At 48.6% G+C, this 24,948-nt stretch overlaps 2 protein-coding genes across 7 annotated transcripts in view; one reads left to right on the top strand and one right to left on the bottom strand.

Annotated features, from left to right (window-relative positions):
- The window catches only part of LOC123188643 (AUGMIN subunit 3), a 44,229-nt gene extending 27,405 nt beyond the window's left edge, over window positions 1-16,824 (top strand). The window contains exons 9-18 of one of the 5 annotated variants that reach the window (XM_044600850.1): window positions 12,655-12,786; window positions 13,132-13,201; window positions 13,715-13,772; window positions 13,861-13,916; window positions 13,999-14,154; window positions 15,633-15,744; window positions 15,823-15,964; window positions 16,171-16,246; window positions 16,320-16,415; window positions 16,519-16,824. In XM_044600850.1, the coding sequence (XP_044456785.1) occupies window positions 12,655-12,786; window positions 13,132-13,201; window positions 13,715-13,772; window positions 13,861-13,916; window positions 13,999-14,154; window positions 15,633-15,744; window positions 15,823-15,964; window positions 16,171-16,246; window positions 16,320-16,415; window positions 16,519-16,647 (1,027 nt within the window). In that variant the 3' untranslated portion in view covers window positions 16,648-16,824. Of the gene's footprint in view, window positions 1-12,654; window positions 12,787-13,131; window positions 13,202-13,714; window positions 13,773-13,860; window positions 13,917-13,998; window positions 14,155-15,632; window positions 15,745-15,813; window positions 15,965-16,170; window positions 16,247-16,319; window positions 16,416-16,518 lie in introns of all 5 variants that reach the window. The other 4 variants (XM_044600849.1, XM_044600851.1, XM_044600853.1 and 1 more) reach the window with 4 other exon arrangements.
- Window positions 488-4,481, bottom strand: LOC123188644 (translation initiation factor IF-2). Of its 2 annotated transcripts, none has more exons than XR_006494984.1 (2): window positions 4,243-4,379; window positions 488-868 (listed from the first exon to the last, which is right to left on the bottom strand). XR_006494984.1 is itself a non-coding variant. In XM_044600854.1 (2 exons), exons 1-2 carry the CDS (start codon window positions 4,479-4,481, stop codon window positions 1,942-1,944), a joined length of 618 nt encoding a protein of 205 aa, XP_044456789.1. In that variant the 3' UTR covers window positions 1,734-1,941. The 2 variants fall into 2 exon arrangements, 1 of the variants encoding a protein (XP_044456789.1); XM_044600854.1 differs by lacking the exon at window positions 488-868 and adding an exon at window positions 1,734-2,320 and having other exon boundaries at window positions 4,243-4,481.
- Window positions 16,825-24,948: the final 8,124 nt, after the last annotated feature.

Here is a 24,948-nt window from a genome sequence, read left to right as displayed (position 1 = left end):
CCGGGGGGGTCCGGGGCAAACAGCCTGGGGGTGCGGGTGCCGGGGGTGTCGAATTTGGGCTAAATTTTTTGGGAGATGGTCAAATTCGACGGGTTTCGTGGTGGGAAGGGTCGGGATTGATGGGTAGGGGCTAGATCCACTTGCCAAACAACAAATCCATGGACCAAAACAACCATATCTCACAAGATCCAACAAATTGCAAGAACAAATTTTTTGGGGCTATTTTTGTGGGGATTTTTGAATTAGGACGAAAAACAACAAAATCAAGCTAGCAAATGGGGGGATGGGACTCCAAGATGTGAATCAACCTTGCTCATGATACCAAGATGTTGTAGGGTGAAACTTTAGAGGGGATCTTTTCACACTTGGAGGGGGAAAAGAGGAAGAACACACAAGAACACAAGGAGGAAATCACTCTAACAGGGCCGGCCCTGGGGTATGGCCGACGGGGCGACGGCCCAGGGCCCAGGCGAGGGAGGGGCCCATGATGGAGTACTTATATATACTATAGCCCAACAAAAAATAGGTAAAAATACAAAAGAATTAAAGAAAAGAAATAAGAGGCCCATCAATAGCTAGCTAGCGACCCTTGATCGATTAGCAAACACGAAGCGTCAGGCGCCGTGACACACGGCAGTTGCCAGGCACACGACTGCTCGTTTTTCATCGCCCGTGACACCCGCATGCCTCGTCGCCGTCGCTTCGGCCGCCGCTGCCCGCTGGAGCTGCGAGCGCCGACGCTGCACGGCAGTCCGGCAGCCCGGCCATCCGGCATCCGGCTAGGCGGCACCAGGACAATACCTATACAAGTATACATCCGACTGCAAGTCTTGATTCTTGAAGTCTACAACGCCACCGTCTCCAATCCCTGAAATTCTACAAGTGAGTACGTTTGAACGTTTCCATCCATGTTTCTCAGTTCTTGTCCATCCCCCAAACCCTAATTTGATAATTTCAATAGTTTATTTATTCTTTATTTAGTATGTACATATTCAACTATACCATGATCCATCCTCCAATTTCAGTATGCACAAAATTTTAAAATTTTCTAATCCAATCTATTAATTTTTTGTCATTCTATGTACATGTCTAGGGTTTCATTTTGCGATCTTTTTAGTATTATTGTTGTTGATAGAGTCATTTCAAATTTTGTTATTATTGTTCTTGATGGAATCATTGAATTATTATAGTCAAATTTTAAAGTAAAGATGTGTGATTGAAAGTTACTCTTAATAAGTTATATATACTCCCTCTGTTTTTATTTACTCCGCATACATATTAGAGTTGACTGAAGTCAAACTTTGTAAAGTTTGACCAAATTTATAGAAAACAATATAAATATTTAGCATAACAAATCTATATGATGTGGAAATACATTCAACAACGAATCTAATGGTATTGATTTGTTATTGTATATGTTAATATTTTTGTCTATAAACTTTGTCAAAGTTTGTAAAGCTTGACTTTGACCAAAACTAATATGTGGAGTAAATAAAACGAAGAGAGTATATATATAATGCACATGCATACATATATATGGTCTTAGGACATAGGGGCCATGTCGTCGAGTTCGCCTAGGGCCTTCCAAAACACAGGGCCGGCCCTGCACTCTAACAAACCCAAATAACACATCCACTAGAGTAGCATACAAGAGATCCACAAGCATAATGAACAATTCAAGGAAAATAACACTAGGGTAAAAGTTCTTCCCACTAGGTGAGGTCTTGATATCCAAGAGGATCTTCTCCAAGAGGAGGGCTTGATCTCCAAGAGGAGGTCTAGATCTCCAAGAGGAGGAAGATGAGCAAAACTCTCTCTTTGTCTATGTAATACTTTGCTAACCTCTCAAATGAGCTAGGGAAGGAGTTTATATAGCCTAGGGACGAAATAGATGGGAGAGAGGGATACAAGGGTCAAAACCCCAATTACACCCAGGCACTCTCAGAAGGGTCCGGGCACCCGGACCGGACAGGGACATGCGCTCAAGTTCGGCCGGGCAACCGGATCGGTCAGGAGCCGGCTGATGGTGGGTCGGGCACCCGGGGGTCCCAAGCCCAGGCACCCGGGGTGGCGCCAGGCAGCTGGAGTAGGGGGCCGGGCACCCGGGGTCGGCTGGGAGCAGTGCCCAGGGGGCTGCGGGCACCTGGGCTCTCCATGGCCAGGCACCCGGGGCTGGCAGGGGCTGCGCCCAGGTTGGGGCTGGGCACCCGGAGTGTCCAGGGCCTCCCCTTCTTCATTCTTCTCGCTCCATTCTTCCTTCTCCTCGTCCATAGGTGCTCGTGTCTCCATGCTAGCCTCTTCACGATCATCACTTTGGTACCTAAGCATGCATAACACTTCCGTTTGAGGTAGGAGCCAACTCTCGTGTGAATTTGAATGGAGCTCGAAGAGGAAGGAGTTAACCTCGTTCTCGATGGCGCGTGCACGTGCTCTTGTCATTGGTCCTCTTGGTGCTTGTGGTGGTGATGGAGTGTCCATTGGATGGACGAGGGATGCTCCGCATCACAATGGGCAAGGCCGCAAGGGTGAAGGGGTGGCTGCCCCCATGCGCCTCCCCTCTCTATATATAGGCTAGGGGGCAGCGGAGGGCGTCCAAAACACTCTTAGGGCCGGCCACATGGGAGAAATCCCTTTAAACTTGGAGATAACATCTTATCTCTAGATTCAACCCTTTAAATTTAGAGATAAAACCTATCTCTAGATTTAAACGACACGTGCCTTGGGGAATTGTGCGGCCAGCCCATGTGGGCTGTAGCCCCACCCCTCGGTCCATGTGGGCCCTTCCCGGGTCGTTGGGCCCCATGGTGGAACCCCCAAAATATTCTAGAACCTTCCCGGTACTCTACCTAAAATTCCTGAACATTTCTGGAACCCTGAATATGACTTCCCATATACTCCCTCCGTCCGGAAAAGCTTGTCCCTCAAATGGATGTATCTAGCACTAACTTGGTGCTAGATACGTAGTGCTAGATACATCCATTTGACGGACAAGCTTTTCCGGACGGAGGGAGTATAAATCTTTACCTCTGGACCATTCCGGAGCTCCTCGTGATGTCCTGGATCCCATTCGAGACTCCGAACTACTTTTGGACTTTCCACTATTAATATCTCAACATTACCCTAGCGCTACCGAACGTTAAGCGTGCGACCCTGCGGGTTCGAGAATCATGCAGACATGACCGAGACACTTCTCCGATCAATAACCAATAGCGGAACCTAGATGCCCATATTGGTTCCTACATATTCAACGAAGATCTTCATCCGTTGTACCATGATGTCGAGGATTCAGATAATCCCGTATGCAATTCCCTTTGTCCGGCGATATGTTACTTGCTCGAGATTCGATCGTTGGTATATTCATACCTAGTTCAATCTTGTTATTGGCAAGTCTTTTTACTCGTTCCATAATACAAGATCCCATGACTAAACTCATTAGTCACATGAAGCTTCTTGTGATGTTGTATTACCGAGAGGGCCCAAAGATATCTCTCCGTCACACGGAGCTACAAATCCCGGTCTCGATCCATGCAACCCAATAGACACCTTCGGAGATACCTGTAGAGCACCTTTATGATCACCCAGTTACGAAGTGACGTTTGATAGCACACAAAGTATTCCTCAGGTATCCAGGAGTGGCATGATTCCATGGTCTGAGCAACTGATACTTGACATGAAGAAAGCTATAGCAAATAACAACTATCTTTTGCCAAGCTTACGGTTGGGTCCGTCCATCACATCATTCTCCTAATGATGTGATCCCGTTATAGCAAATAACAACTATCTTTTGCTAAGCTTACGGTTGGGTCCGTCCATCACATCATTCTACTATGGTTAGGAAACATTAACCATCTTTGATCAACGAGCTAGTCCAGTAGAGGCCTATTAGGGACATGGTGTTGTTTATGTATTTACACATGTATATAAGTTTCCGGTCAGTACAATTCTAGCATGAATAATAATACAAGTGCTCGTCCCGGGCACGGCGAGGCGCAGGGCGGTGACTGCCGCGGCTAGATGCAGAGCGCAACGAGGAGCTACCTGAGAGCACGGGTGTGCGCGCGGGTGCTCAAGGCGCGACGAGTGCGGACGGATCCGGAGCGGGGTGCACAGGCAGCCACGGTAATCACAGCAAAGAGAACGAACTCCTCTGGAACACCGAGAGCACAGGAAAGGTACGGACAAAGCGATGCCTACGGTGATCTATTGACAATGAGAAGGAGCAGGAAGGAAGGCACGGCTCACCTAGCGTTTAACGGACATGGATGAGTGGCCGGGGAGGCGACGGAGGGTCGACTCGAGCTGCTAACTGAGGCGGCGTTCGCTGTTGCGAAGCAGAGGAAGCAGTGGAGGTGGCCGTCGATGTAGGACTTGGCGTTCCCTTGGTGATGTAGTGGAAGTAGAGGAAGTAGGGGAAGAAGAGGCGGCTCCTGGACACGCTCAAGCTCCCTGGGCTTGCCGTCGGACGCGTCGGTGACGTGCATGGGCTCTCTCTCACTCACGGTTCTCCTAGGGGAAGGGGAACAGCGGCAGGGGAGAGCCCCCTTGGGTGGCGGCGGAGATGGGGAAAACCTAGGGGAGTAGGTGCAGACGCCGAGGACTTATAGGAGGGGTTAAACGACGCGCCTTGGTGTTCGTGACGGGCTCATGGCGTTGAGCCGAAGCTCCTTGCCTGGAGGTAGGAGACGGCGACGGGAGGGAGTAGGTGACCGTGAGGGAGAGGTGGCTGGGCCGGATCGGGAGGAAAAGTGTCGCGCCTGCAGATGATAGCAGTTCGTCATCTGCAGCGGACTGAAGCAATGCAAGTTCAGTCTGAACTTAACTGAACTTGCAACACCCTGCGTGGTGATCTGGGCTTGGGCCTTGTAAGCAAGTCGTGCTGGGCTAGGGTTGGCCCATGTAGTCAGCTACTTATGTACCGAACGGAGAACGATCGAGGCATCGAGAAAGTAAATCAGTTGAACCATCTCCTCCTCCCACACGCTTCTCACCTACTCCCTTCTCTGCTTCTCCCCCAATTCTAGATCGAGATCTCTGGTTCATCACAAATTGGTATTCAGAGCCTAGAAATTGTTTTCCCACCTCGGTCTCTGCCGCTGATCTCTCACACTCTTGGTCGTCGGTAAAATCCACCGGGTCAGGTGAATTCGCTCAAAATCCCGTTCGGGGTTTGGTCGATTTGGAGCGAGGCCACGGCGCCATCCAAACCTTTGGCGCAGACCCGCCGCGTGCTCGACGCCATGTCAGAGACCACCGACAAAGCTACAGAACTTGCTCGAGACGGTCATCCGCCGCCTGGACGCGAATCGGAAGACAACCGACGAGTGGCCCCAGGCGCAGCTCTCCTACAATGACCAGGTCTCCGCCGAGCTCAAACTCCTCTCCAAACAGATCGATCTCACCCAGGCCGATGTGGATGAAGCTCGCAAGGCCGTGCCCACGGCCGATCCTATCGCCACAGCAAGTGCGGGCACCATGTCCCCTTTGGCGACCGTGGACTCCTTCACGCATGGACCACCACCACCGCCGACCCGCCCCACGCCGACCCCCCTCTATACGGACGGCGCGACGCAGCTTCCGTTTGCCAGGCTGGTCAACCACGGCCCCCCGCTGCTGATCACCGGGGCCCCTTCACCGACAGAGCGCGCCACAACAACTACTACGTGAAGCCGCCCAAGCATGATTTTTCTCGGTTCGATGGCACTACACCTTGCATCTGGCTCGAGCATTGCGTGTCCTACTTCGAGCTCTATTGCGTGCCGCCTCACAGTTGGGTGACCAGCGCCGCGCTATACATGGAAGGCCTAGCGGCGATGTGGCTGCAGGCGTACAGATACAAACACCCTGGAGTCAATTGGGCAACATTTAGAGCAGCAGTAGAGGAGGAATTCGGACCAGAGGAGTTCAAAGTACAGATGCACACATTGGTTCAACTGAAACAGACAGGCACAGTTCAGGAATACCGTCAGGAGTTCGAGACAACCATGTATCACTTGCTCTCCTTGGATCCGACATTGAGCCCCAAGTTCTTCATCTCGCAGTTCCTGCTGGGCCTCAAGGACGAGCTCCGTCTTGGCGTGCGGCTCCAGGCACCAACAAGCATCACAAGGGCAGCTGTGTTTGCACACATTCAGGAATAGGAACTGGAGAAACAACGCGCACAACGCCACAGAATCACACCGGTGGGACGACCACCACCAATACCCAACGCCCCAGTACCAGCCCGCGCAACTGTAACCTTGCGGCCGGGCGGGGATGACTATGCCCGTGAGCGTCAGCTAAAGGAATTCCGGTGAGCCAACGGTGTTTTCGCTGTGGAGACAAGTACTCGTGAGCATCAGTCCAAACGAAGTGGGCAAATTCTCATAATTGAGGTGGGCGATTTTGGTGAAATTCTATCGGATGGTACAGTGCGCGCCCTTCAGCTGTTGGATCCACCAGCAGGGCAGGAACCGGAGTGCTGCTCGCTGTCTCATCACGCCCTCTCCGGCGAAGAGGCGCCATCAACTATACGGCTACGAGCTCAAGTGGGCGATCAAGTCATGCTTCTGTTAGTGGACTCAGGAAGCACACACAGTTTTGTCAGTGAGTCGTTCGTCAATCACCTGTCTGTCAAACCTGAAGCTCTGCCGCCAGTTTCTGTGCGTGTGGCCAATGGCCAGCGGCTGCGATGCGACAAGATCGTCCGTTCCTTGCCATGGGAAGTTCCAGAGCACACATTTCACACTGATTTGCGTGGGTGCCTACGATGAAGTTCTGGGTATGGACTGGCTGTCACAACACAGCCTGCCACTGGCAATTGAAGACAATATCATTTGAAACTGCAGGCAAAACAGTCCGCCTCCAAGGCGTCAAAACCACGGATCTGCCACGGATTCCAGAGTCGGATGCGTACGAGCTGCAGCGCATGCAGATAGCCAATGACATATGGACTGCTGCACTGGTCACAGTGGTACGGGTCGAGAAGACTGAGCCTACCCCAACCCCCCCCCCACCCCCCCCAACATTCAGAAGTTGTTAACTGAATACTGAATATGAAGATGTGTTTGCAGAGCCGTGCACTCTACCACCACGGCGGCAGTACGACCACGGTATCAACTTGGAGCTGGGCACAACACCCATCAACACCAAGCCGTACCGCTACTCACCCGCACATAAGGACGAAATTGAAAAACAAGTTCAGGATATGCTGCAGTCTGGTGTGATTGCCCATAGTCTGAGCCCTTATGCTGCACCTGTCCTGCTGGTGAAGAAAAAGGACGACAGTTGGCGGTTTGTGTCGATTTCAGACGACCGAATTCGGTTACGATCAAGAACAAGTTCCCCTTGCCGATGGTGGATGAATTACTGGACAAATTGGCCGGCGCAGCCTACTTCTCCTAAATTGATTTGCGTGCGGACTACCATCAGATTCACATGCGGGAGGAAGATGAAGAAAAAACAGCATTCAAGATGCATCACGGGCACTACCATTTTCGAGTGACGCCCTTTGGTCTCTGCAACGCCCCGGCCACATTTCAATGCCTGATGAACACGGTGTTTGGGCGCCACATGCGTAAGTTCATCATCATTTTCCTTGATGATATCTTGGTCTTCAGCTTTGACCTGCAGGAACACGAAGAACATCTCCGGGTGACACTGAATCTCCTGCGAGAGCACCAGCTGTTTGCCAAGGCCTCGAAGTGCTCGTTTGCTCAGACAGGCATAGAGTACCTTGGCCACATCATCTCCAAGGACGGGGTGGCAACCGACCCCAGCAAGACCAGCGCCATGGACGCATGGCCCGTGCCAACTACACCAACAGAGCTCCGCGGTTTCCTTGGCCTAACGGGCTACTACCGCAAGTTCGTCCCCCACTACGGCATCATCGCCAAGCCGTTGACCCAGCTGCTTACCAAGAAGGGATTTCAGTGGAGCGACAAGGCCCAGGACGGTTTCGTCATGCTCAAGAAGGCCACGGTGAGCACGCCCGTGCTCGCGCTCCCAGACTGCAACCGCCTATTTGCCATCGAGACCGACGCCTGGGACACGGGCGTGGGTGCGGTACTCACGCATGATGGTTACCCCGTGGCCTACATCAGCAAGGCGCTGGGAGTGCGCAACCAGAAGCTTTTCACATATGAGAAAGAATTTCTGGCGGTGATGATGGCGATCGACAAGTGGCGACCATATCTCCAGCATGCCCCATTCGAGATCTTCACCGACCACAAGAGCCTTTGTGCCCTAGGTGACCAGCAACCGGCAACTGAACTCCAAAGAAAGGCCATGGCCAAGATGGTCGGTCTCCAGTTCTCCTTCCGCTACAAAAAGGGCACCGAAAACACTGCTGCGGATGCGCTGTCTCGAGTCGGCCACCTCCTGGCGCTCGACGCGCTCTCCATGTGTCAACCCCAGTGGCTCCAGGAGGTCGCCAACTCCTACAAGACTGACCCGGACGCACAGGAGCTGCTCGCCAAGCCCGCCATTTTGAACACGAATGACCAAGGCCGCACCCTGCAGCAAGGCGTCATCAGGCAGCGCGGCCGCCTATGGATCGGCACAAACTCCGCACTGCAGACGAAGCTGATCTCCGCGCTCCTCCACAGCGCCGTCGGCGGCCACTCTGGCGCCACGGCCACCTACCACCGCGTCCGCAAGCTGTTCACGTGGCCAGGACTGAAGCGCGCAGTTGAGGATTTCGTCAGACAGTGTACAATATGCCAACATGCTAAGCACGAGCGCACGCACCTGGTCGGCAAACTTCAACCTTTGCCCATACCGCAGGAGCCATGGCATGATTTGACCATGGACTTCGTCAAAGGACTACCAAAGTCAGAAGGATATGACGCAATCATGGTCGTCATTGACAGGCTCACCAAGTACGCGCACTTCGTCCCGCTCTGCCACCCCTTCAACGCAGCGTAGGTAGCCCGTGCCTTCTGGGAAAACGTCATCAAGCTGCACGGCGTCCCCCATTCCATCGTCTCCGACAGAGACAAAGTTTTCACCAGCGTGATGTGGCGCGAGATCCTTGCCGCCGCCAGGACCAAGCTGCTGTATTCGATGGCGTACCACCCGCAAACTGACGGCCAATGGAGCGCGTCAATCAATGTCCGGAGATGTATCTCTGCTGTGCAGTTCACGGCACTCCCAAGCAGTGGCGCAAATGGCTTCCGACGGCAGAATTCTGGTACAATTCCACGCACCATTCCTCTCTGAACTGCTCCCCTTTCAAGGCCTTATACGGAAAAGAACCCAACCTGGGGGGTCTGCCGCACCTGAGTTCTGCATTGCCGGATGGCACCCCGGCGGCTGAGTTGGACTGGGCCATGCACACGGAGCTGCTACGCGCCCAGCTTGCACGAGCTCAACACCGCTTCAAGAAACAAGCAGATCGGCACATGGCGGAGCGCGCCTTCGATGTCGGGGAACAAGTTCTCCTCAAGCTGCAGCCGTACGCGCAATCCTCCGTCGCCAACCACCCATGCCGCAAATTGGCATATAAGTTCTTTGGACCGTTCGTCGTCACCGAGCGCATCGGCACCCTGGCGTACCGTCTCTAGCTTCAAAGTTGTTTTGGACATTTTTGGACATTTTTAGAGATAGAAAAATAAACCAAGTTAATTCAAAGTTGCTCCATTTTTGAACCCAACCAAACCAACTTCAAATGAGCTGCAGTTTGACAGAGAGGTTGTAGGCAAGGTGCAAGATTTATAAGGAAAGAATGAACATTTAATGGGGCAGGGAAGAATTCACTTGCAAAATAAAAGAAACAAGAAGGAAGGGAGAGGTGATGGTGCATGGGTCATATGCATAGAGCTAGCAACAACACAAGAAGAGTGCAATGCACATGATGAGCATGATGAAATGCAAAATGACAAGAGGCACAATGCAACATAAAAAATGGTGGGCATGGCATGCAACAAATAAAAGAAACAATGCAAAACAAGAAGCTGAAGCCATATATATCGATGCCCACATGGAAATAGATCATGACAAAGGTTGGATATATTACAAAGTGGGACTCATCACTTTTGGGCTGTTACAGTCCTGCAGAGATATACACATACGGTTGAACAAACCGAAGGCACGACAGACGATGAGGCACCCGCGGCGCGTCCGCGTGGCTGGACGATGCAGAAGTTCGCACCAGACGGAGACAGCCACACGAGTAGCCACGCCCATGCATGATGCAGCGTGCGTGAACACTGGCACCGGCCACGTGAATACGTGATGGATCTATGAGCCAGCATGCACGCCTAAGCAGGCGAGCACAACAGCCCGCGCACGAGAAATATCTCGCCTTCATGGGCACGTGTGAAGCCTTGGGCGCAGCGTAGCAACCGTTCCAGTCGAAGATGCCGGTGGAGTCTCCACCAAGGTCGGAGTAGAGGCACGTAGATGACAAACGGCGGCGTGCGACGCAAGCTGATCTGAGATCGAAAATCAAAAAAAACGCCGATCAAGACGACCGGCGAGAGAGAGAAACCCAGATCAAGGATCGGGAAAAAGACTCTAGTGCTGCCGATCAACATGACCGGCGCATGAACCCTAGATACGGGCGGCGCGGCCCCCGATGGCGATTATGGAGATCGACCGCTCCGGGGGCGGCGCGCTGCAGAAGTGGCGGGGTGCGGCTAGAGTTTGGATCGGTTAGGTTGATACCATGTTAAAAGGGAATAGAGAAGGACCGGTGGAATTGTTGATGTATTGCTTGAGTCTCGTGGGCGTATATATAGGAGTACATGACCATCTTGGAGTACAAGACAAGCTAGAATAATTCCTAGTCTATCCTTTGTTTCCTAATAATCATAATACTCAAAAGGCTCGAGCAGAGCTTTTCTCCGCCTGCAGCCATCCATTGTATATTGCTACAGGGACGGTACCCTAGCACTGACCGCACTGTACGAGGAAAGAAGCAGGAGAATATCTGCGGTGCAATGCGATGCTCCGGGAACCATCATCACAAGCATGTGCGCGCGTGGCGCAGACGACCATACTCCGCGGATACAAGCTAGAGCCAGCCTACTCAGTCAAATATTTAGCCAATGAGAGCCTCCGCGAGGGGCCCCGTGAGGCACTATAAATAGGGGAAGGCTGCGGCCTCAACAGGGGTGACTGATTCATGGAGAACACAAGTCACACATTGTAGCCAGTCACCATATGAAATAAAGGGCAAATGCAGGAGTAGGGTATTACACCAACACGGTGGCCTGAACCTGGGTATTTCTTGCGTGTTCTTCCTCCCGTTCTTTCTCCTTCGATCGATCATGACCTAGGAAGCTAGACGTGTTCAGTCCCTGGCTGAATTCTCAAAAGTGTTGTAGCTAACAGCACAATGTCCGATTCTTAGACACCGACAGTGCGTGTCATGAGGTGCTCTCCTGGATCTGATCTACGGACCCCCCCCCCCCCCTGCTGAGGGGGATGCCTTCGTGGACTAGTGGCAACAAAATTGCCGATTCGTCCCCACCTTGGCCTGGAAAGGCCTTCAATGGTTTTAATGCTGATGGCCTGGTACATTTGTAAGCACTGCAGTGCGATCATCTTTGACAACGCTCTGGTCAGCTTAGCTCGTCTCCTTGACACGGTAAAGGCGGAGGCGGGGCAATGGGTGATGGCAAGAGTGCATGATCTAGCGGCTTTGCTTCCGGTGGTGGCAGCACCTAGCGGCTAGGGGTGTGGCGTTGTATACATCGGGTGTTGCTCTTCCGAGGGCTTGTGCAAACTCCTCTCTATCAATGCATCTAAACGCGAGGCTTTTGTGTTTTCTCGAAAAAGTTCTGCTCCCCCCATTTTTTTCCTAAGGCATATTCTGGTCATGCGCGGGGATTAAGGATCCGTTAAGGAAAATGACCATGGTAGCGATCATGTAGGAGATAATAGTTAGTACACTCTATTTCAAAATGATAGGTGTATTTTGACTATTCAAATTTGAATTTTGACCTTAAATTTCGTATACAATTTTCCTTAATACAAATCATAATCTCAAGAAAGTGCATTTGAATATCCATTGGTATCAATTTATGCCTTATTAATTCATGTTCACCACCGAACATTCATTCCTGAACTCAGCTCATCTACTCTCGGTGAATAGTAAAATAAAACAATACTAGAAAAATAAAAAAAATCTGATTTTTTTTGTCAACCAAGACACTCGAATGCGTGTTGTTCAGGAAAAAATTCATCGTGTTCGGACATTTGAGGAGCTCGTGGCAAAAAAGACAAAATCGGTCAGAACAGTGACTGAACAGTAAACTTTCTCACAGACCCCAATTTTTTTTTCTGGGAGTTACTCAGATGTCCAAACACCACCAAATTTGGCATGGACATCACGCAGTCGAACATCTTCCATGCAAAAAAAATCAGATTTTTTTTGAATTTTTCTAGTATTCTTTTACTGTTCACACAAGGGAGCAGATGAGCTCGGAAGCCGAATTGCTGCGTCCACTGTTCACCCCTTTCTTTAAAAATGTATGTCGGAAAATTCAACATCTATGACAGATATAAGTACTCGAGTGTTCCTTCAGATACCACATGACATGGACTCAGATTTATATCTCTTCTTTGACGTTTTGATGTCCGTTGGATATTATCTTTTAACAGTCTACCTTATAGTCACCATCAAATTGAAGAGCCATTCTACTTGTTGTACTAAGGCTTCTCTCCTATTAAAAGATTTGCTAAAAGTAAAAAACAGTACATTGAAGCACAAATGGAACATGCTAATGAGGAGGCTACACTTTCGAAGCTGAGAGCTCAGTTGGCATCCCAACACTCATATATTCATGAAGACATCCATTCTCTAAGGTATGTATGACAATAGTAAACTGGAGTTAGCATAATATAATTATTTGAGAATGGAAGTTTTCAGAACAATGTATATTCCTTCTTGGCCATCTCTAATAAGGGAACTGCTTGGTTCTTGCTGTCGTCACTAATTTTACTTCCGTAGCTTGGGCACAATAAGTAGAGATTGAATAAAGTCTTGTAGAGAACACTTCTTTTTTTTGTATGAAAATGGTTAGGCTGTGTGTATTTTATCCTTGTTATATGGTACTGCAGTGGAGCTTTTGTTTATGTGCTGTTCTGAATTTGTATAATTCCATAACTTATGTATCTGCTGTATTGTGGATTTTCTTATTTCGTTCTCAGGAGGAGAAATTCTGAACTTACAGAAGAGCTGAAGGATCTCTCCCTTCAAGTGCAGGAATGCCTATCCGAGGTATATTCTAAAACAAGAATTTAGTTCCTAATATATCATGAACCACCTAAAAGTTTTTTCCTCTATGGATGCTTCAGAATTGTTAAGCTGACTGTTTGATGCCTTGGGTGAATAATGTTCTATTCCTATGAGCATTATGTGCTTTATCGATGATATGTTACAGGCCCCTGCCGGATAAGGGAAATATAGGAGGCAGTGGGAATAGTTTTTCCTAGACACCTTGGTCATATCACGAGCTCATGGCTGTTTCAGTGGAGTTACTACATGAATGGACAATGAAGCTAAATTTTGTGAAGAGTGTACCTACAGACCATGAGCGTGATAGCTTATTTGTCTATTAAGGAGCTTGTATCCTCAATCCATAGTCCCAATACACTCTTTTCCCACTGTCTCAAGTAAAAATTATATGTTTGCCCCTAATTTAGCTAACCCATACTTTATCTGCCATGTTTCTATTTTGTTTGCTAGATTGTGTAATAATTAATGGTCTCTTTTCATTGTTCTTTTCTCTAGACTGTCGCGAGCTTGTGTTCTGACCTGGCTCGACTTGAGGGTGCAAATATTCTGCAAGGTGTGATCTTGTCATGACTCAGTAAGCATTTGAAAGTGTTTTGCGGTATTGAGCTTGGTGCTTCATGTTGCTACCTATGACCTTCTAGGGGATCATAACTTGATTGTTCATCGCCAGGAATGCTACATAAGCCAGCAAAAAAGGGTACTTGCTATTACCCTGTTCCGGTGGAGACCGACGTCCTACCAAACTAAGTGATAATGTAGACATTTCTTCTTTGTCGCAGTTCATCAATCATTTGGTGAATCAGCTTGCTGCTCATCGGTTTCTGGCGATAGCCTGCCAGCTTGAAAGACGGACAAAAATTTTGAGTGCCTATTCATTGTTGAAAGCTACAGAAATGGAGCTGCAGAGCTACGTATTAGCTGTCAATAGTCGCCTGGTATTTGTACTGCTTGCTGTTTTATCACTGTGTGTACACTCTTATATTTCAGGCTGCAGGTGGGAGTGGGCTGCGGTGGGACTCATCCACCCATCCCACTTAAAAGTGTTTAGTGGGCACCCGTGGAACACTGCAAAATATTGATGGGCTATCCCACTTAACCCATCGGGAACCCACTAGACCCACTTCTTCTAGCCCTCGGTTAGTTTCTAGAGCAACGGCTTGCTGACGATAGCTCCCGTATCACCCACATCGCACATGAGCTCGTCAACGCAGGGGTATGGTGGCACCAGCGGCTTGGCGAATTCCTCCAGCCGCACGTGGCGTACGCCTCCACGAACACCACCACCTCCGCCGTGCAGTCCACCACTAGCTTCTTCCCGTGTGGGAGCTCCTGCAGGCGACCAGCCATGGGGTAGTAGTGCACCAGGGCATCCTCCGGGCCGGCCTTGAGGAAACCCACCAGTTGAGCCGGCGCCCCTCCGTGGACGAGGCACCGGAAGAATTCGATGACATCACCAGCTCAGGCTTGACGAAGAACAACAAAGAGGACGGCTGCGCAGGTGCACAATCCCTATCAATTGCACTGGATCGATGGAAAGTTGAGTTCTTCGACATCTCCCATGTCCCACCACCATGTATTCCTGTTTATTCGGAGCTAAAACCGATCACGCATTGCGGCGGCACTGGGTGCCGGGCAGTCGAGCACACCGACGTGGGCGAGCAGCACCCATAGCGGCATCATGAACTCGTCACCGGTGCCGAGCACCTCGGTGTGGATGTCCACGTTGTCCGTCGGCGCGAGGAACAGCAGTAGCTCCTCCAAGAACTTGCCCAGCACCGCCCACCGCCGCCTGTAATCCTGGCCCAGGGCCGCCCCTAGCTGCCCGCCCAGCAGTGCTGCCTTCTCCGCGATGGTGCTGCTCCACGCCCTCCGTGTACTTCTGCTTGTCGGCCTCGATCTTGTGGAGCCTCGCCAGGATCTCGTCCTTGTTCCTGCAACTGGTGAGGTGGCACCGCGTCTGCCACACCACCGTGTCGAAGATCTTCTCCGCGTTGTAGCTCGGGCCCGGCAGCATCTCCGGCACGAACGCTGCCAGTCACCCGCAGTAGTTGGGCAGCTTCGTCGCCACCAGCCGGGCGCAGAACAGAACATGGGTACCTCGGCGCGAGGGCAAGCTCCATGGCATTCTCTTACCCTATTGCTTATTGTTACGTTCATCTCATTTTCTTGATGATTGGTTCATTTGGCGGGACTCCCACTTCTACCCACTTAACTCTGCTAAGTTTTCGTGGCTTGTCCCCCTGTACCCACCAATTTCTAATGGGACGGAGTGGGTCGAGGTGGGACGCCCACGGGGAGTCCCACCTGCAGCCTGACTATATTCACTTGAAAGTTAATGGTGTAGTTTAGCTTGTTAATATTCACTTCATGTGTACACTCTTATAAAATAGAGTATATACTGCACAATACATAGGACCAATATCATCTAATTGGCGAAGCCGCGTCTAGCATGATCGAAGAAGGGTCTATTGATGACCGGGATACTTTTCTCCATGCGGTGAGGGATATTCTTAGCAGTTACTCAGGTAAGCAGGGTTTTTGCACAAATCATATGGTGCAACCTACTGGAAGTAGGAATAATTCATTCTTCCCAGTTTTTGTAGGTTCTCAAACAATGACACCAACATATGTTTCAGCATGTGCTTTGGTTGAGCAGATATCTGAGTTGGAGGATGAGCTCCACTGTTATCAGCATGAGCTTGAAAATGTTCTTCCACGTGAACGGGGAAGATTTATCGATGAACAGTGAGTTGACCTCTCAATTGTGCACAAAACATTTCTTCCCTAGATAAATTTCACCTTTCTTCAATATATTGGGTGGTTGAATCTTGCTTACTGCACATCAGCAAGAGGAGGTTCACACTAATACTCATTGAGACATTGACAAAAGTTGTGTTGATAGAGTTATATGTTAGATGCAATCACTCCCATGATTTTTCATAATTTTGCAGATGCAGGATGGTCCAAATACTCGAGCAGATTTTATCTGTACCCGTTACACATATGCTACCAAAATTTACACCATGGGTACATTCTCATCGCATCTGTCTACCCTTTCCTACTCTGTTCCGTTGCTAGTAGCTCACCATGTTTTACTTAGCCACTGGCGCAAGCACTTGAAGAATTGGAAATGATCAGCTATGAAGTCTCTGCTTCTGTTAATGAAGTAATGATGGCTCGAGAGGAAAAGACCAAGGTCTGTTGCTTCCTCGTGTTGGTAGCACTCAGCTGTTTTAGCATTTTTGGTGTAGTTCTGTATGGATTCAGTCATCACTTCAATATTTACAAATGTTGTGCAGATGTTACAGCAGCCTTCACGCAATGCGCAGCAGGAGAGACGCGTATTCGCCGATTTCTTCTGCCATCCAGGACGGCTTGAGAATCAAGTCAGAGAGCTGACTTCTCGTGTTAGAGGAATCCCGGAGTAATGTTGGGTAGGGTGGTCAATAAGGCAAGTGCAGAGTCTTGTTTGCATTCTTGTCTTGCTCAGCTCGAAGTCTTTCCTCCGGAGTTTTTTTTTTGAAAACACAAGACTTATTCATTCAAAATAACAAGTACATCGTTTACGAGGAGGGTACAATTTCACCCGAAGCCTCCTAAAACCAGTCACTAGTCAAAGAAAATCTAGCTAGCTTAGCAAGCTCATGAGCAACCTTATTCGCTTCCCTAAAACAGTGTTCAAAACTAGTATTCACGAAGCCCTAGATTTTTGGTTTGGGCCGAGCTGGATTTGAACCAGCGTAGACATTATCAATGAATTTACAGTCCGTCCCCATTAACCACTCGGGCATCGACCCAAGAAGAATTTATTCTAGGGTTTTTACTAATCTATGTTTAACCTCCTTTCATAATACTCCTAGGGTTTTTGCTAATCTATGTTTAACCTCCTTTCATAATACTCCCTACCCCTAGGGGAAGTCGAATCCCCGCTGCCTCCTTGAAAGAGAGATGTCCTGAACCACTAGACGATAGGGGCACTACTAGACGATAGGGCCATATACAACCGCTCGTGATTATACTATAATCATAGTATGTGCAGTTTTTTGGAATTGCCAATATACTCGAAATGTATAAATAGATCCAAAGCAAAGAGTTTTCCAACTTTTCTGTTATGTTTTCATCTAGGATTTTTTTTAGAAAATACACATGCCCCAAATAATAACAATCATAAAAAATTGCCGTGACGTTCATGTAGACCGTCCTCCATTCTTCATGGTTTCAATGATCTTCAAATTATCTAAGTTAATGACCGAGGCAATTGTAACCCGCCTTTTGCGTAAGTATATGCCTTATCTTAGTGCCAAAGCTTCAGCCTTGAGGACGGCATATGTATACCAATTAATTCTCTAATTAACCCCTATAATGAATTTGCCTTTATCATCTCTTAAGACAGCTCTAGCCGTGCGTCCAAGCAGATCATGATCAAAAGAAGCATCCACGTTAAGTTTTATAAAAGCTGTAAGATGCTGGACCCAACCCCCTCTTTTCATTGTAGACTTTGGAGAGAACACAATGACATAGTTTGTCTTTAGAGCACGATCCCCATAGAACTCTGGTTAGCATATTGAGTTTTCTTCTCATGCACCAGTTTACGACTTAAGTACTAGGCCGTAATGGCGATCAACTCACGAGCATTCTAAAGACCCAAGATAGCTTGCTTCGGCTGAAAGAATAAAAACTCAAGAACGATCATCTAGTGAGCATTCTAAAGACCCAAAATAGCATGCTTATGCAGAAAGAGTAAAACTCAAGAACACCTTCACCAGCATGATCAACTTCACAAGCTCTTTTTAATTACTTCATCCATCCCCATTTTTTTTTCAAACCTCCTTTGCTTTGGACATTGAAGCCACAGATGCTCTGTATCTTCTGATCCAGAGGAACAAAATGAGCATTGGGGGTGGAACTTTTAGGTGTCTATTAGCCAGTGTAATGTGACATGGGAGAGTCATGCAATCTGCGCTAAATCTTAAACCAAATAGAATTAACTATGATTTGTCCCGTTTCATTAGTACGTCCAAGTTTCCTTGTGTGTTGGTGCTCGTTTCCTTATGTGTTGGTGCTCCCATTCCACAACATAAGCTGACCGTACGAAAAATATACCATTTTTTGAATAGATCCAAGCAACAAAATTCAACATGTCATTTTTTAAACATTAGTATAGACGTAAGCGCTCATATACACGCGCATACACTCATATGAACGCACACACGCACACCCTACCCCTATGAGCACCTCTGAAAGACTAAGCCGGCGTATCATCTTGAGATTTACGAAGTCACCGTAGGCACCTCGTCGTCGACGGGAACGTCTCCTCCCACTAAATGCGCATCGCCAGAAATCCTGAAATAAATTCAGAAATAAATGCGAGCACCAGGATTTGAACCCTGGTGAGCTGGGGATACCACAGTCCCTCTAACCATCCAACCACAGGTTGGTTCGCAAATTCAACATGTCATGTTGAGGAAGAGGTATTGCGAGGACTTGTTGTGCATCAATTGGCCACAACATTTGTCTAACCAGATTTTCATCCTAGTTATTAGTAACATGATGAATTAAATCAAAAACCTTAGATATCATATATCCCCTTTTACAAGTGATAAATTTTCTATTAGCACAATTCGAGATCCAAACATGTTCCCAAATATCAATATTCTGACCATTCCCAGCATGCCATGATACTTTGCCAGGTAAATGAGGCTCCCTTTTAAATTAGTATTCAATAAATCACCATCAGAAAAATATTTTGCTCGCAAAATGGTAGCACATAAGGACTCCGGGTTCTCAAGAAGATGCCATGCTTATTTTGTCAACATCGCCAGATTGAAACAATGAACATCACAAAAACCTATGCCCCCTTGATTTTCGGAAACGTACATTTTCCATCAACCATCCAATGCATCCACTTCCGATTGTCCTTGTCACTTACCAAAAATGTGTCATCGCGTCAACGAATCCTTTGCAAGTTTTTTTAGGAATTGTAAAGGCGAATGTACAACAAAATTGAGAAGGATTTCCTTCCCTCGTGGATAATAATTTTTCTTTCCATCCACTAATTTTCACGGTAATATATACAATCAATCAGGTACTGAAAATAATCAGACTTGTCCATACCCACATTAGCTGGCAAACCTAAATATTTGTCACTGAGAGTCTCAGTCATAATATTCAGAGCAGATATTGCTGTGCCCATTGAGTAATGGAATCCAGGGGTTCCAAGTCAGAAAAAAATATATATTCAGAGTGGTACAAATTTGCTCCCTAATCTCCACTTTCCTATTGGGACTAAAGAAGATGCTAGATTTATCAAGGCCCACCATTTTCCTTGAAGCGGCGGAAATAGGAATCCATAATAGATCTCAAAGCTCGACATTGCGAGGGTTAGCTTTCATAATGATCAAGGAGTCATCAGCAAACAGAAGATTTATATAGAAGTGGCCTCTCTGCATACCTTCACTCTAGATTTTTCCATTCTCCTCTGCATGCGACAAGCGAGTAGTCGGACCCTCGACACATAAAACAATAGATAAGGAGATTACATGTCTTTGATAGCGTGCAAGTGCACAAGGTTTAGTTGTAGATTTTTGAAGTAAGAGTATCGATCCTGTAGTGAGCACATGAAAATGGTCTTTGTTCCTCGTAGTGAATTATTATGGAGTGTCTGCAAGTTATTGAAGGTCTGAAGCAATGCGAATACGAAGGTTGAAATATTGCAGGTGAAAGGTGACAACAATTAAATAAAAGTGCGAGAATAAAATAAACGTGATAGAGAGTAATGAAAGGTTTTGGAAGCAATAGGGTGAAGGCGTTCTCACGGAGTCTGGATTCCCCACTAGTATGTACCTAATGTAACTATGCTAATATGTAATTCTAGGTTGGATCTCTACACGTCGTATGCTTCTACAAGTGGCCAGAGCCAAGTATAAATATGTGCATACTTGCAGCAGTCGCATATCACATATGCCACCACCATTCCACCTTGAAAGTACTAGTTATCGACTAGAGGGGAGGAGGGAGGGTGAATAGGCGGTTTTTATGAAAGTCTTCGAGACAGGCAATGTCTTCGAAGACAGGCAGTTAAAACAACAACTAAACAGAACACAACAGAAGATAAGCTACCCGAGCCATACAATAGAGTCAGAGTACAATACAGGGAAAGCACGAAGACACGTAGCATCTAGGTAGATGGATCAGAATAGGAAGACAGTGTGAAGCCAAATATGCAATCAGAGTGAATGTATTCACACATAGTATTCAACCAGAGCAGGCACGCAATGACTTCATGAAGCTAAATGCTAAGTAAAGAAGTGAAGTGATGGAACCGGTTGCTTAACGAAGACAAGGATTTGGTAGACTAGTACCAGTTGCTGTGACAACTATACGTCTGGTTAGGGAGGCTGAGATTGAATTCAGAAGGCCGCGTCTTCACCTTATTCCACTTAAGCTAAGGTCACTTAGTCCTCGCCCGACCACTCAGGTATAAGTCTTCATGGTAGACTTCCAAACCTTCACAGACTTCGTTCACCGGCGATCCACAATGACTCTTGGATCCTCAGAACGCAACGCCTAACCGACTGGAAGATCACAGTCTTCAAGTGTAATAAGTCTTCAGATCACGCAGACAGAAAGACTACAGTGATGCCAAATACTCTTTGGGCTCTGGGTGTTTTGGGTTTTGTCCTCGCAAGGATTCTCTCTCAAAAGCTTCGGAGGTGGGTTGCTCTTAAACGACAAAAGTCGTATACTAACTCTGAGCAATCACTAATTTATGATGGAAGGGGGGTGGCTATTTATAGCCATGGGGCAAACCGACATGATTTGTCCAAAATGACCCTTGGTCATTGGGGAACCGACATGTGTCCAACGGTCAGATTTCAAACACACGCGACGGCTTGACTTGGTCTACAAGCAAAGCCAACTTATCCAACTCAGGATAAGATTTTCTCTCATTGTCTTCACACGAAGACATAGGATATGGGTTGAGCATCACGTCAGTTTTCAGACTTTGTTCACTTGAACCCCACTTGACAGTTCAGTGGTTTCTATGACTAAAGAAAGAAGAAAATGAAACTCGAAAGAAACTACGTCTTCGCACTTCATTGTCTTCAAGCGAATGTCTTCACACATCATTATCTTCGACGTGAATGTCTTTGCAAACCACCAATAATGTCCATACGTTTTTAGGGGTCATCTTCGATGGGTAAACCGAATCAATAGGGACTTCTACATGTGTTCTCCCGTGAATCTCACAAACACATTAGTCCCTTAAACATGTTTGTCGTCAATACTCCAAAACCAACTAGGGGTGGCACTAGATGCACTTACAATCTCCCCCCTTTTTGGTGATTGATGACAAACTAGTTGAAGTTTTCAACAGGGATAAAAATATGTGAAAGTTAAGGAGCGTGGTCATTGGCTTCATGGAGTTGAAGGGCTTCCCTTGAAGATGTGCATATAAGTAGTTTGCTTTTAAATGTGTTTGCTTTGTGGAGATCTCCCTCTTTCCATGAAGTCAAATCATAGTGCATACATATATGTATTGAAGATAATGACATGCACAATGATAAATGGGCGTCTGTAGAATGACTTCATGTGCATAAGATAGGAATTCAGCCGCACATAACAAAACAACAACAAATGTAGCAAATGTCCCATCTGGACTTCAGTGTTACAACTCAAAAACCAAATGTTCACGAACGAGAGTTGCAAACTTAACAAAAATATAGCACCGACCCAATAAATCCGTGACTATCAACCCACATGCTTCTCCCCCTTTTGTCATCGAATGACCAAAAAGGAATGAAGACATAGGGTGTCTAAGCGTTCCCAGAAGGCGATGGTGAAGATGTTGTAGCCGGGTCAACGTTGGAGTTGGGTAGTGCAGTAGGGCCTGATGCAGCATCTTGGTGCAGTGAAGCTATTGCCGGTGAAGTGGCGTCGTCCTCCTCAGCAATAATGCGCAACAACTGTTGGAGCGGATGATGAGTAGTCTAAATCTTCAATAGACGATGTAGGATGCCACTTAGCTGATTTTGGGGTCTTGGAGTCAAACTGGAAATGCTATGTGAAGCCATCTGCAATGAGATCATCTTCAGAACATAGCAGTGTGAGGCTCTTCCAAACACGCTGGCAGGCTTCATGAGCAACAAAGGAGTTCTTGGTGGAGAGGTTGCGGATGCGATTGACATCAACAACAAGACTTTGCATCTGGCGTTTCATCCACTCGTGATGCTTATCATGCTTTTGATGAAGGGAAACAAGGAGTTCCCTATCATTCAATGTACGAGCATGCTTCTAAGGCCTCTATGGTACTGTGTTAGTGGTCGCATCAGTGTTAGCACGATGAGGCAGACGGAGCTGACCTACAAGTGGACCAGGAGCAATAGTATTTTGGACATGAGTGGCTTCAAGAGGAGCAGAGAAGTTTTGATAAGCGGCATTGTCTTCACGGAGTGGTTCTTTGGCTGGCTGAGGATAAATGGTTTCATGTGACATATCAACATTAGGCAAGAAGACAACATGATTGCGAGCTGAAGCTTGATAGTTGATGGTGGAGAGAAGCTTAATCAGCTGCATTATCCATGGAGCATAAAACTTCTGCCCAATAGATCAATGCTTGAAGCCTCCAGCTGCCTGATGAAGAAATCATGTGTGTTGAAGCGTATGCCATTGAGTATGTAGAAGACGTCTTCATGATGCCTTCTAGCTTTGCAGAAGATGAGTGCCCTTTGATTGGCCACAGAGTATGCCTCACAATGTGATAGATGGTGCGGGGAAAGTACTCGAGGTCAGTTACAAAAAAATGAGTGGGGTACTCAGCATCAACAGGCAATGGCTTCATCATGGAGAGCATCTGGCTCATGTTGGGCTCTGGCTTTTGAAAGATGCTTTCTAACTCCTTTTCATAGGCTTGACAACCTGGCTCATAGAGATCACTAGGAGTGAGTGGGCAGGTGTAACGCCCCGAGACCGATGCGCCAGGTGTCTTCCTGTTATTCGCCGACGTTGCCATGTCATTTGATTGCGTGTTGCATTTCATCATGTCATCATGTGCATTGCATCATCATGTTTTTGAAACTTGCTTCCGTCCGGGTCTCCCCGTTCCTTCCGTTGTCCGTTCTCAGCCCAGACACACTTGCACGCGCCCGTGGCACCTCCGAAATATTATTTTATAAGTGGTCAGAAAATGTACTCGGAATGGGTTGAAAGTTGGTGTGCGGTGTTGTTATGTTGTCAGTAGAACGCCTGCCAAGTTTCATCGCATTCGGAGTTCATTTGATGCCCCAACGATTAACTATAGCGACGGTATAGCCGGTCATTTGTCGGACGTTTTCGGTCTCCGAAAACGGTTGTCGGGCTGCCTTCTTTCCTCCCTCTCAGCCCAAGCCCCTCTGCACAGGCCATCACCTACCGCCAGGCCCAACCTAATCTCTCTCGTCGGCCCGCGGCCCTCCTCGCGCGCGCGTCCGAAAGCTGTCCCGGACCCAACCCGGACAGTCGTCACCGTTGGGTCCGAATCATCCCCAAACATCCCTAAATCGTCATCGGTTTCTCATTTGGACTCCCTAGCTATTTATTCGCGATCGTTGATTGGATGGACCATATAGCCCCTAAACTTAATCCCTCCGCTATATATAATAGGACCAAACCCTAAAATCTAGGGAGATGTCCCATCCATCAAATACTCCTCGCCGCCGCCGCCCACTGACCATCTCCCTCGGGATCCCTCCCGATCCACCCACTCGGTCTCCCCCTTCCTCGGGTCTTGTTCGATTCGTCAAATCGATACAAAATCCACCGGGCCCACCACCACCTCCTCTCGATCCATCCTCGCACCCGAGCAGGAGCGCTCAGCCTCGTCTCCCTGCGCTGTCATGCACCCCGCGTCCCCGAGCACCTCCCCCTCGTTGCCCAACGGCGCCGCCGACCAGCTACACCAGCGCCAGCGTGCCCGAGCTTCCTCGCCTAAGTTCAGGGAGCACGAGCCCTTGTCACCGCGCCGCTAGGCCAGCTTGCCAGCCGGCGACTTCGACCTCATCCACCAGGGCATCGCCCTCATCCACCAGGCCAGACCACCCGCTCCTTCTCCCTGTCCTCCTCTTCTTCTCGTTTCTCCCTTCTCTAACCTCTCCCTCCCTCTCTTGTGCCACAGGAGCAGCGCCATGGATGACAGCGCGCCCGAGCTCCTTCAGCCCTGCTCGGAGGGGCCAAGCCACCGGAGCTCCATTCCCTCCGCATCTGCTCCGTTCCCTACCTCGACGACCTTCACCGCGATCGGATCCGGCGAGCTCCGCTTCTGAAGCCGCCTCCTGTGTCGAGCACCATGGACTTCCTCCGCCGCTCATCGCTGCCAGGGACACCGGCGCCCCGACCTCCTCATCGCCCGCGCGCCTACAGGCCCCCTGCCTCGCCGCCCCTTGATTGGATCCTGCCATCGACCCGCCGGCCCTACAGCCCCGTGCCAAGACCCATCTGCGTCCGCCACACCCTGCTTCGTGTCCTGCTCGCGCATGACCGTGCCAAGGCTAGCGCCCAGCCTCTGCTTCATCTTGATGTCGCCCTTTGCTTTGATCTCCTTCGTGTTGACCGGTCGCATGTCGCGGGCCACGTCTGCCACATCGAACCACAACCGCGCGTTGAGGCCCAGCTGCTGGCCAGTTCCGGCCCAGCGAGGTGAGGACGCGCCCAGCGCCTCCTTTGTATTTTTTCTCTTTCTTCTCTGTTGGCCC

Source organism: Triticum aestivum, chromosome 2A (assembly GCF_018294505.1).
Source record: "Triticum aestivum cultivar Chinese Spring chromosome 2A, IWGSC CS RefSeq v2.1, whole genome shotgun sequence".
Lineage (NCBI taxonomy): Eukaryota > Viridiplantae > Streptophyta > Magnoliopsida > Poales > Poaceae > Triticum > Triticum aestivum.
This window is presented reverse-complemented; position numbering and strand designations above follow the sequence as displayed.

Excerpts from the sequence above, each read along its gene's own strand:
- LOC123188644 (XM_044600854.1), bottom strand. The coding sequence starts at position 4,481 with ATGCACGTCACCGACGCGTCCGACGGCAAGCCCAGGGAGCTTGAGCGT. Across the intron at positions 2,321-4,242 it reads CCATGTCCGTTAAACGCTAG|GTACCAAAGTGATGATCGTG; the intron begins GTGAGCCGTGCC and ends ATGCATGCTTAG.